This window comes from Acinonyx jubatus, chromosome E1 (genome assembly GCF_027475565.1).
Source record: "Acinonyx jubatus isolate Ajub_Pintada_27869175 chromosome E1, VMU_Ajub_asm_v1.0, whole genome shotgun sequence".
Classification (NCBI taxonomy): Eukaryota; Metazoa; Chordata; class Mammalia; order Carnivora; family Felidae; genus Acinonyx; species Acinonyx jubatus.
This window is the reverse complement of record NC_069397.1, coordinates 9,407,328-9,419,616: the sequence shown is the minus strand read 5'-3', so window position 1 is coordinate 9,419,616 and position 12,289 is coordinate 9,407,328. Positions and strand designations below refer to the sequence as shown.

Here is a 12,289-nt window from a genome sequence, read left to right as displayed (position 1 = left end):
GGTTTCTGATGGGGCACACAAGTGGGAATGGATATTCATCAGTATTCCCCAAGTACAAAGATGTTTCCTTAAGATAAACATTCTCCTTTTCATCTCATTTATCAATCAAAATCAAGTATTTATTTCATATATGTTATGTGAAAACAACTAGTGCAGGAAGCACAAAACAGTATCATGCACTTTCCAAACTCCAGGAAACTGAAAGGTTATTAAGATGAAAAATAAATATACCAATAATGTCAAATATAAAACGATAAAACTCCATTAAATTTGCATAGCAGATCGTACTTCTATAGATAGTTTTAAGGCAGGATTTGTCAATCTTGGCACTATTTGGGCCAGATGCGTGTTCTGGGGACTGTGCCTAGGCATTGTGGGATATTTAGCAGTATCCCACTAGATGCCAGTAGCACTCTGTCTATCCTCCAAGCTCTAACAACCAAAACAGCCTCCAGTTGAGAACAAATCACTGTCCTAAGGTAACTAACTCAAGAAGTCAAAATGTAATTATCACGAAATTCAAATTTATTAGCTTTAGGCATATATTAAATAGCATGCAAAGAACATCATCATAGATGATAAACTTGGAAATTTAGTTGCACCCGCAACTAACTTTCTCCAGACCCAACACTCACCAGTTTTTAAATTTGCTTTTTTTTTTAAGTTTATTAATTTACTTTTAGTAATCTCTACACCTAACATGGGGCTCAAACTCACAACCCTGAGATCAAGGGCCACATACTCTACTGACTGAGCCAGCCAGGAGTGCCTTCACTTCGCTCCCTCAAGGGGCTGTGTGTTGTTAGTCCATACCCAGAACGGGCAGGCTAAGTGGAACCATACACAAAAGACACAGAGTGACATTCTGGCAAATACTAGTATCCTATCTGGCACTCACCTTTCCAGAGCTAATTTTAAAAGCTGGTATTTAAGATGTTTGCAACCCAAGATTTAAGTTTTGCAAAGTTTTATTAAATATTTGACTTCACGTTGGCTTAATTGCTAAGAACATATTAACCTATCAAGTCTGGCAGGCCAACATTTTAATTTAAAACCCTCACATTTCCATACTGTAATTTTTAGTCTAAGTCTATAGACAGAAGTACTTAATTCTTCAAACCTGTTGATACGTTCTGTGTGCCAGGTGTTTGCTAGGTACCAAGAAAACAACAAAAAGGAGGAGGATAAGAGGTCCTGAAAATCTTCATAGGGAAAATGATACTTGAGCCAGGGTCTTGAAGCACGAGCGCACTCAACAGACAAGAAAGACAAGACACTGGGATGCCTGAAGGCAGAGGCAACATCCTGGGATAAAGGTACTAACACTGCAATGGAACTTTCAAAGCTATTCTGGTAGGACAGCTTTAAGAAAGGAGGACCAGGCCAACAGCCAGGCAGGCAGGCAGGCATGTTGGCACTGATAAAAAGTCTGGGCTATTCTGCAGAAAGTGGGAAATAATCAAAAGGTTTTATTTCGAGAATCATGTAAGAGGACTCAAATATGAAGGACTGGTTAGAAAGAAAAAAGACTGAAGGAAGGAAAAGTCACCATTTATGTGAGTGATGAGGGCTCAAATAAGCTATTGCCAAAGGAGGAGGGAGACCACGATTTAGGAGGAGGGGATGATGCTCCTCGTTAGTTAACCAAACCTACAGCGTGGCCGAGAGAGGGAAACAGAGACTTCCCAGGACACAGGCCTAGGTGACTAGAGGTTGATGGCACGGAGTATACTTTCTACTTTCGATCTCTTTCCTTCATCTGTTGTCACTTTAACTTGCAAGTCACGCAAACAAAATATAACCGAGCTGTTTCTGAGAACTATACTCCATGCATACCCTTCTCTGTATGTATTATAATTCTGAAATTAGAGCATTTATAAATATTTTTGGATCCTACAACTGGGGAGGGTAACAGCAAATTGAACTGTTAAAAACAGCCCAGGAGAAGAGTCTGTTTAGAGACTAAATAAATCTCGGTCTAAAGTTTAAATATGATGCAAGACAATTTTTCTCTCAGGAAACCAATTTTCAAATTAAACAGTCACTTTTGGGTAGTTTTCTTCCTCCCAGTAACTTTTTTTTTTTTTTAAATATTTAACTTTGAGAGAAAAACAGAGTACAAGCAAGGGAGGGGCAGAGACAAAGAAGGAGACACAGAATCTGAAGCAGGCTCCAGGCTTTGAGCTGTCAGCACAGAGCCCAATGCAGGGCTCAAAGCCACGAACCATGAGATCATGACCTGAGCTGAAGTTGGACCCTTAACCGACTGAGCCACCCAGGTGCCCCCCTCCCACTAACTTTGTAAAGAAACCAAAGAGGCCTAATACAAGATAATGGCCCCCATCTCTTAAGCCACATTAGGCTTAATTCCCAGTGTAGACTGCTGCCACAAAAGGAACAAGAGAGAAATGTCTCCTTGCCTTCACCCATTTCTCCTTTCCTCCGGTGTCAAAACAGATAAGGTCATTCATTAAAGAAAGCTAAAAAAGCCGCAAAGGCCTTACACAAGGCAGCATGGCGAGGCAGCAGTGAGAAAGCCTGGGCTCCGAGCCCAGTCGCGCTCTCGTGGCTTCCCCTCCAGGAACCTCTGTTCCAAATCCACCACGGCTGCAGACTAGTAGCAGGGCAATCAGAAAGAAGAGATTTGTAAAAAGAGGTTTTCCACAGTTACTATGAGTGCAAAAGAACCTTCACCACGAGTCTAATACCAAGATCTCAAGTTTGGTCGTTCTTCTATTCTTCAGACAATGCACAACGAATCTGAATACACACGTGCTACAGGGGAAAGAAGAGGTCTGAAAGTTTTCAGCTTTGTCGCTGGGCACCAAGAAACACTTACTGCACAAAGTAATGAAAGCATATATATATATAAAAATTGAACACAAGGTAAACTCTCCATCAGATCTTGCTCAATAGTATTCGGTCCTCACATCCTAGTCAGGCAACCAGAGAATTCACTAATAATGACAAGGCTAATTAAGAAATTCAGTCAATTAAAAAATATCACTGGGGGCGCCTGGGTGGCTCAGTTGGTAGAGCGTCCAACTTCGGCTCAGGTCATGATCTCGTGGTCTGGGAGTTCGAGCCCCGCGTCAGGCTCTGTGCCGCTCAGAGCTCAGCGCCTGCTTCGGATTGTGTCTCCCTCGCTCTCTCTGCCCCTCCCCCACTCATGTTCTGTCTCTCTGTGTCAAAAATAAATAAACATTAAAAAAAATTTTTTTAATTAAAAAAAAATCACTGGATTCAACTTCTTTGAAAACTGACTCACACTAAGAAGTAAACATTTTATTTTCCAAGATTCTCTTCCATTGTTAGCTCCAATCCCTATTTACTTTATCTCTGAGGTCATAAACTGGCCATGAAGCCCATCAGTCCACCAAAGTGTTTTATTCTTCCGCAGAGTATTTTTTAAAAAGCAGGGGATTCCACATAAAACTCCATCTTCTCAGCTTTCCTTAAACAAGGGAGCACCTGTCAACCTTGGGCCACATCTCTGCCTGACCAGTCACTGCCCCTTTCGGCAAAAGACAAGGCCGCTCTCGTCACTCACTTCATTTATTGCCATTCATCCTTTCTGAATAGATATTCAAATAGATCTTCAATGAGATTGCTCTGTCCATTCAATAAATTGGACTAATTTCGCACTCAGCCAAGAAAATAATATAAATTGCCATGTTTTTACCTTCCTGTGACACTTACCATTATCCTAAGTTTTATGTATTTGATGACTTTCAGGTACCTATCTAATACACACACATACATGTGTATCTCAGTCTAAGATTATTCTCATAAATGTGTATGGAACAATTCACAGTTGCCCTTCTGAAGGCCAATTTCCTTTAGGACCTAGGCTATTATAAAGTTGTAGGCTGCCTGTGTAAAATGTACTGATCCTGATGACTCCACTCACTACAAAGTAAATCAACTGAAACAACAATCTCAACTTCTACCTTATGGATCGATCATCTTCAGCTCACAAGCTGATTCTCTGCAGCAGTACTTAAACCATATTCTTTTTTAGACTGGGAACTTCTGGAAGCCCAGTGTTAAGCAGCTCTGTTGGAAAGTTTGCTTTATATTACAGTGAAATCAATTTCCATTTAACTGCTAGCTTTCTGGGCTGGATTCCAGCCCAAAACTAACTTTGACATTACAAAGTTACTCACAGAATTGAGGCCTGGCTTCCCTAAATCAATGAATACTTTTAATTATGAGTATGAAAGAAAAAATTGTTTTAAAATAGCAAAGTCTACCTAAAAGCCACCGGCCTCACACTTTATTAAGATTCAAACTACAGCCCAGCTATCAATTCTAAAGCTGATAATGCACATTATTTCCATATCCAATGACCCATCTCTAATAGGATGGTATCAGTATTTGGCATCAAATGTCCCTTATAAAGTGAAAAACTACAGAATAATGCCTTGTTTTGCATTACGTGCTACAAACTTGCTTGCCAATTTTATATGATAGGAGAGAGACTTAGTTGATAAAATTATATTCTCATTAACATTTATGCAATATAGTATATAAGTGAAAGATTAATTTAAGACACAGCAATCAACTTTTTTTGGTCTATAAGGAAAAAACATCAAGCTTTAGTCAAAGTTTAAGAACATTAAAAATTATGACAGAAATCAGGTTTTAAGACAATTAACATTACCACAGAACACAATGAGAATTTTACAAGGCACAGTCAAGTGCTTTTAAAGGCCTGTGTGTCGTAAGAAATGGCAGGAGCTTACCCGATTCTCATCATAAATAATTTGGACAATACTGCGGTGTTTCTGCTCCACGGGAGGAGGGGACACAGGCTTCTCAGGCTCAGGAGGTTTAGCTGCTTCTTCTTCGAGCTGTTGCTAAGAGACCCAGAAAGAAAGAATCAGGCATCTGATGTACGTCACCCCTACCAGTAATTAATCGCCAGAGATAACACATGCTACTGAGCAATGTTTTGCTGAATCTATAGGGTAACCTCTTAATCTACTAGGGTCTAATGGACCCAAGGGTTCTAACAAATCCAATCAGACTTATTTTGACTATGAACTAAGTAACATAATCATTAGAGAAATCCTTGTATATTTGAATTCTGATAAATTTAAAGCAAAAAAACCCAAGAGAAACTAAACATATGAAGCTACCCCAGATACCTCCATCACAATGACCTTTTATAGCACAGGAAAAAACACTTTTATGTGTTACAGATCCACAGTGTGCGCTAACATCTGACAGGAAGAGCAGGGCCGCACAGCACTTACAGATTAATCCTCAACTCAGAACAGGACCATGCTCAGCCTTTATATTTTGTAGCCGAGAGGCCCTGGCAAAACTACAAGTTTGGGTACAGTTACAAAACAGAAAGCTATCTGCATTACTCTGCCTGAGTTTGAGTCTTCGGGTCAACTCTTACGAGCACTGTGATCCAAGGGTCCTTTCTAGGTCTCAACTTCTTCAATCCTGAACAAATATATAAGCCACTCATATGTAAAGTAGAAACATTAACCCTATCTATCAGGTAGATTTTGGAGAAAATTAAGTAACTCAATATATATCAAGCACATTACAACTATAAATAGTCAATAAATATTACCTACAATTATTACTGAAGCAAGCAGAGACTGTGCTTGGTTCACTGCTTTTTATTTTTCAGCACTTAAGCCAGGGCCTGACACCTAGTAAATGCTCTAGGATTAGTCTTGTGAATATAAGTTTACTGGCTAAGACGACAGAAAAGACATTGGGTGAAGATGTTATGTCTACTAAAACCTAGAGGAAAATTTTAACTGTGCTACAAAGACAGATCAAGACTCCTAGTCAATTAGGTCAGATCACACCCAACCTAAGGATAAAATTCCTCCAAGAGACAAGCTTCAAGGACCACTTCCACCTTGGAATTCAAAGTACTTTTGCAAGCTGCTATCTTTATAAGTAAAAGACAGATATCTGGAGTTGTGTGATCATGTTTATGGGGTTAAGTTCCTCAACCATTCTTTCTTAGCTTTGCTCAGAAGCCTTCTTTGAGGGTCCCTGTTAAGTAGGTGTGGAGAAAGGAAAAACCAACTTCCAGAAATCCCATTTTGTTCTGAGTACTGAAGTAGCCCTGGGACAAAACCACTGTAACAGGAAGACTAAAAACAAACGAAACAAAAAATATAAACTTTTCCTCACTTACTTTGTTCTTTCATACAAGAGGTTTATAATAATTTTGCAAATTTAACATATTTAGTTGAATTTTTGAATTGTATAAAACATATACAATTTTGTGTGTTAATGGTATTATTATTAATTAACATTATTAACACTGTTTCTATGCATCTATGTTATGTTTCTTTACATTTCTCAATAAAATTTGTAGTTCCTATACACCTCATAATGGTCATGCAATATATTTTTTAATTATGATAATGGGTTACACATCATTGAGCATTTACTATATGCCACATTAAATTAAACAATATATTCATGATCACAACTCATACAACCATCACATAAGGTAGCTGGTGTTGTTAACTGTATTATTGCAATTTTACAACTGAACAAACTAAAGAAAAGACCAGATAAGACCAACCCAGCAGAATCAGACCCACTAAGACTTAAAAGAACTGTCAGACACATTATTATAAATTTAATAGGACTCAATAAAGAAGACTGTTTATTTAACATTGTTCTAAAGCAAGGTAATCTTTTTTACATGAGATTTAAAAATTAGCCTAAAAGAAATTCCAACAACAACAAAAATTAGTGAAACTAAAGATATATTTGACAGATTAGATATAACTGAAAAGAGAAATGCAAACTGAAAAACAGAAGTGAAGAAACTGCCCACAGTGAAGCCCAAAGAAGCAACCAACTGGGAAAGAAAAAACAATAAAAAGACACAGAACACAAGAGTGATAAGATGTTGTATCTAAGAGGAATTTGAGAAGAGAACAAAGAAACCACAGGAAAGGATTTTGTTTAAAAAAAAAAAAAAAAAAAAACAGATCATGGCTCAGAATTTTCCAGAACAGATTAAAAACTAACACATTCAAGAAGCCCAATGAATCTTAAGCTGGACAGTAGGTTAAGCATCTGGCTCTTGATTTCGCCTCAAGTCATGATCTCACAGTTGGTCATGAGATCTAGCCCTGTGTTACAGCTCCACACTGGGTGTGGAGCCTGCTTAAGATTCTCTCTCTTGCCCACTCTCTCACCTGCCCCCCCCCAAAACATAAATAAATAAATAAAATACAAGCAAAAACACACTCCTAATACATCATAATAAAAACAACAGCACACAAAGATATTAAAGGCAGCCGGAGAAAAGATGCACACTATCCACAAAAGAATAAAAATTAGACCAAGGGCCAATGTCTTAACAGTGGAAGCCAGAAGACAGTGTGCTGGTACAAAAGAACCAAATACCAAATAAAAACACCTTTCAATAAATGGCATAAATAAAAGACATTTAGGTCTCCACAACTAAATACTAAATCTGCCAACTAATGGATCCTCACTAAAGGAAATTCTGCAGGATGTTCTTCAAGCAGAAACACACAACCCCACAAGGAAGATCTGTCTTGCAAGAAGGAATGATGAGCAAATAAGATGACAGACAAGTGGGTAAACCTAAATGAACACTGACTGTATAAAATAATGTCTTTGGTGCTTGAAATAAAACAAGGAAGAACTAGAAAAAAATGGCAGAAGTATCATAAAAGCTGGGAGAAAAGAGAAAGGACTCAAGAAGTTCTATGTCCCCTTGCTTCTCGAGTATGATTAAGATACTAATTTAATTTTAGGCTTCAAGTTAAATAGGCTGGTAAGTTTGAGGGGAGCCATTATAAACAATATAAGTAGTGTATGAAATACAAATTAGAGGGGTAGAAGAAAATGTAGTAAGACAAATAATCCAAGATAAGGATTAGAAAAAAACAAACAAGAAACCATAAAAAAGACAGGACAACAGTATATAATAAAAACAATTGAGATATTACCAATCATCATAATCAGGTTAAAAGAAGTAAATTATCCTGTGGAAAGACAGGTTGTCAGAGTAGATAGAAAACAAAACCCAGCTATATACATATATAAGAGCTATACCTTAAACCACAGAAAGTAAAGGGAGGAAACAAGACAAACTAATATCAACCAAAAGAATGCTGATCTAATTATGTCAATACCAGGCAGAACAAATTTTATGGTAAAAAGCATTACAAGAGATAGAATGTCATTGTCTTACAATAAAAGGTTTCACTGACCAGGAAAATAACAACCATAAACTTGTATAAACCTAAAATAGGAGACTAAAAATACACAGGATAAAAACTGAGAACCGGGGGGCACCTGAATGGCTCAGCTGGTTAAGTGTCCAGCTCTTGCTTTCAGCTCAGGTCATGATCTCACAGTTTCATGAGTTCAAGCCCCACACGGGCTCTGTGCTGACAGTGCAGAGCCTACTTAGATTCTTCCCCTCTCTCTGCCCCTCCCCCCTGGCATTCTCTCTGCCTCTCTAAGAATAAATAAACTTTAGGGGTGCCCAGGTGGCTCAGTCAGTTAAGTGTCCGACTTCGGCTCAGGTCACAATCTCATGGTTCGTGGATTCAAGCCCCGTGTCGGGCTCTGTGCTGACAGCGCAGTCTGCTTTGGGATTCTCTCTCTCCCTCTCTTCCTGCCTCTCCCCTGCTCGTGCTGTCTCTGTCTCAAAATAAACAAACTTAAAGGGAAAAAAAGTATCTGATAAAATTCAACATTCCCTCATCATTTAAAACTCTTAGCACACTAGGGCGCCTGGGTGGCTCAGTCAGTTAAGGGTCCAACTTCAGCTCAGGTCATAATCTCACAGTTCATGAGTTCGAGCCCCACGTCAGGCTCTGTGCTGACAGCTCAGAGCCTGGAGCCTGCTTCAGGTTCTGTGTCTCCCTCTCTCTCTGCCCCTCCCCTGCTCGTGCTCTCTCTCTCAAAAACAAACATTAAAAAAAATTATTTTTAATTCTTAGCACACTAGAATCCAACGGTTATTTCCCAACCTGATGAAAGACGTCTAAAAAAACTGACATCAAAATCAGTGGCAAAAAGTAAAGGTATTCTTCTAAAAGTAGAAATGTAGAAAGTAGAATAACCACTTTCGACTCTGTATTGTAGTCCTAACCAGAGCAATAAAGCAATAGAAAAGTAAGGAAAAGGGGCACCTGGGTGGCTCAGTTGGTTAAGCATCCAACTTCAGTTCAGGTCATGATGGCACAGATTGCGAGCTCAAGCCCCGCCATCAGGCTCTCTACTGTCAGTGCACAGCCCACTTTGGATCCTCTGTCCCCCTCTCTCTCTGCCCCTCCTCTGCTTGCGCGCGCGCGCATGCGCACACACACACACAGGCTCTCTCTTGCTCTCTCTCTCAAAAATAAACTTAAAAAAATTTTTTTTGATTAAGAAAAAGGTTTAAGGACTGGAAAGGAGAAACAAAACTGTGTTGCTACTGCTGTTGTTAACTACTGATATGAAGAATCTACAAATAAGAAATCAGCAATAAAAGGATAATTTAGGAAGACTTCTGGTCTATATAAAAATGTCAAAGGCAACAAAAAATGTAATTTAAAAAATATATTATTAATAAGAGCATCAAAGATATAAAGTGCCTAGAGTTTAATTAAATGCAAGGCATATAGATTGTTTATGGACAGAAAGTAACAAAACATGAAAGACATCCTAAATAAATGGATACACCATGTTCATGGATTGGAAGACTCAATGTCATAAAGATTTCATCCTTCCCAAATTGATCTCTGTATTCCATATGATTCCAATGAAAATTCCAAAAAGATGTTTTGGAGAACCAAAAAGTGTGATTCTAAAAGTTACATGAGATTGTAAAAAATTTAAAAGAGCTAAAACATGCCGTTAGAAGTAGGGCTTACCTCACTGGAAAAAAAGAGTTATTATAAAGCTCTAGTAGTTAGGAGAATATATATTGTATTTCTGCATGAATACCACGAAGAGGGCAATAAATAAGAATTTTCAAAACCCAGAAATCAACACATATATAGATGTAAACTTGAATTATAATAGAGGTAAAATGGCAGGGCAGTTGGGAAAGGACGAACTTTGCAATTATCCATAGATAACAGAATAGATGTGACCCCCTACCTTGAGACAGACATAAAAAAGTCAATTTTTGGTGCATTAAGAATAATGTAAAAAGCAAAACTATGAAGATTTGAAAAAGACAACTAGTCAACTATTTTAATGATCCCAGGGTAGTCTCATATAAAATATAAACAAATTCTGTTCACCAAAAACACAATTAGGCTCAAAGACCTAAATATCAGAGTTAAAACAATAAAATTTACAGAAGAAAGTATAGGAATAAATCCTCGTGGGACCTTAGATTATGCATCAGTTTCCTGGACAGGACAACAAAAGCTCAAGTAATGAAAGAAAAAATAAACCGGGCTTCCTCACAATTAAAAACTTTTGGGGGCGCCTGGGTGGCTCAGTCGGTTGAGCGTCCGACTTCGGCTCAGGTCATGATCTCGCAGTTTGTGAGTTCAAGCCCCGCATCGGGCTCTGTGCTGACAGCTCGGAGCCTGGAGCCTGTTTCAGATTCTGTGTCTCCCTCACTCTCTGCCCACTCATGCTCTGTCTCTCTCTGTCTTAAAAATAAATAAAATATTTTAAAAAATAAATAAATAAATAAAAATAAAAAAATAAAAACTTTTGGCCTGGTGTGATTCAGTCCTACATGGCTGTTCTCTGGAACAGGAGTCATTTACCTCTGGCTGCCCCCTCTCCCACACAAGATTCCCACCCCACAGAAGGTTCAGTGGACAGAGACATGAACCCCGTGAGGCCCCAGAAATATCTTTTCAGTTGTGAGGCCAACAAAGGCCAAAGATTATCACTTTAAAATGGATTATGATGAGAATGAGCACCAACTACCTTTAAGAATGGTCAGTTTGGGGGCCGATGCAAAAGATTAATTGCACATTGTTGAAGCAGCGGCAATGAATTATGAAGGCAGTTCAACTGAAGTAACACTGCAACTTGGAAACATCTGTACAGCCAATGGTTTTTCCCTTGGGGGCTTTGAAATACTACCACCTGTGATCTAAATGTAGTTCAGGGCCTGCACATGTGGACAGCACCTCGGAGCTGTGGAGGATGAAAGTGTGAAACTCCTAAGCATATCTGGAAAGCGATCTGCCCCTGTACGTCACAGCCAAGTTTCCACAGAAGAAAAAGTGAAACTGGCTGATGAGGATGAGGAGGCTGAGGAAAAAGCTCCAGTGAAGAAATCTATACTCAATACTCCAGCCTAAAAGGCCCCAAACTATCAAACCGGGATGGAAAAGACTCAAAATCATTAACACCAAGATCAAAAGGTCATGAATCCTTTAAAAAAAAAAAAAAAAAAAAAAAAGGAGGAGGAAAAAAGTCTTAAAACAGCAAAAGGATCTATTTCTGTAGAAGACATTAAAGCAAAAATGCAAGCAAGTCTAGAAAAAGCTTGCTGAATGGTCTTGGTAAATTAAGCCCAAAGATGGGGAGAGGAAAAAGAGAGACAAATATAGTCTCCACTGAGAATCAACAATCTAGACGAAAGTTTTCTATTTTAATTTCAATCCCCGTTCCCAGTTTGCCACCCACCCACACCCCCCTTCCAGGCTGGAAGCAATCTCCCTCCTGATTTCCCAAAGCACTTTCATCTGACTGCTGTGATCCAATGAACCTTATACTTTGCTTTCTGGGACTTGTGCATTTGACTCCGCTCTTTGACCATGTTTTAATCACCTTTCGTATCTCCCTAGCTGCTCAATAAATACTTAAATGAGTCAAGTAAGGGGGGGGGGGGGGATACCTTTTTTACACCAAAGGACACTAACAGCAAAGTGAAAAGACAATTCACAGAATGAGAGAAAATAATCTGCAAATCACGTATCTGCGTATCCAGAGTAAGGAACTGTTATAACTCAACCATAAAAAGGCAACCCAACTGAAAAATGGGGAAAGAATCTGGATGTTTCTCTAAAGAAAATACACAAAAAGTCCAACAAGCACATGAAAGGGCATTCGCCATTAATCATTAAGGAAATTAAAATCAAAACCATAAGGAGATACCACTTCACATTTACTAGGATGGCTATTTAAAAAAAAAAAAAAAAAGTGTAGGCGCGCCTGGGTGACTCAGTCAGTTGAGCGTCCAACTTCGGCTCAGGTCATGATCTCACGGTCCGTGGGTTCAGGCCCCGCGTCAGGCTCTGTGCAGACAGCTCAGAGCCTGTTACCTGTTTCAGATTCTGGGTCTCCCTCTCTC

General features: G+C 38.9%; 1 protein-coding gene and 1 pseudogene across 13 annotated transcripts in view; one reads left to right on the top strand and one right to left on the bottom strand.

Moving 5' to 3' along the window:
* The window catches only part of NCOR1 (nuclear receptor corepressor 1), a 157,141-nt gene that overhangs the window by 95,676 nt on the left and 49,176 nt on the right, over window positions 1-12,289 (bottom strand). For all 13 annotated transcript variants that reach the window (XM_027047386.2, XM_027047394.2, XM_027047391.2 and 10 more), the window contains exon 6: window positions 4,746-4,859. In XM_027047386.2, the coding sequence (XP_026903187.2) occupies window positions 4,746-4,859 (114 nt within the window). The remainder of the gene's footprint in view (window positions 1-4,745; window positions 4,860-12,289) is intronic.
* Window positions 10,718-11,489, top strand: LOC113595942 (nucleophosmin-like; annotated as a pseudogene).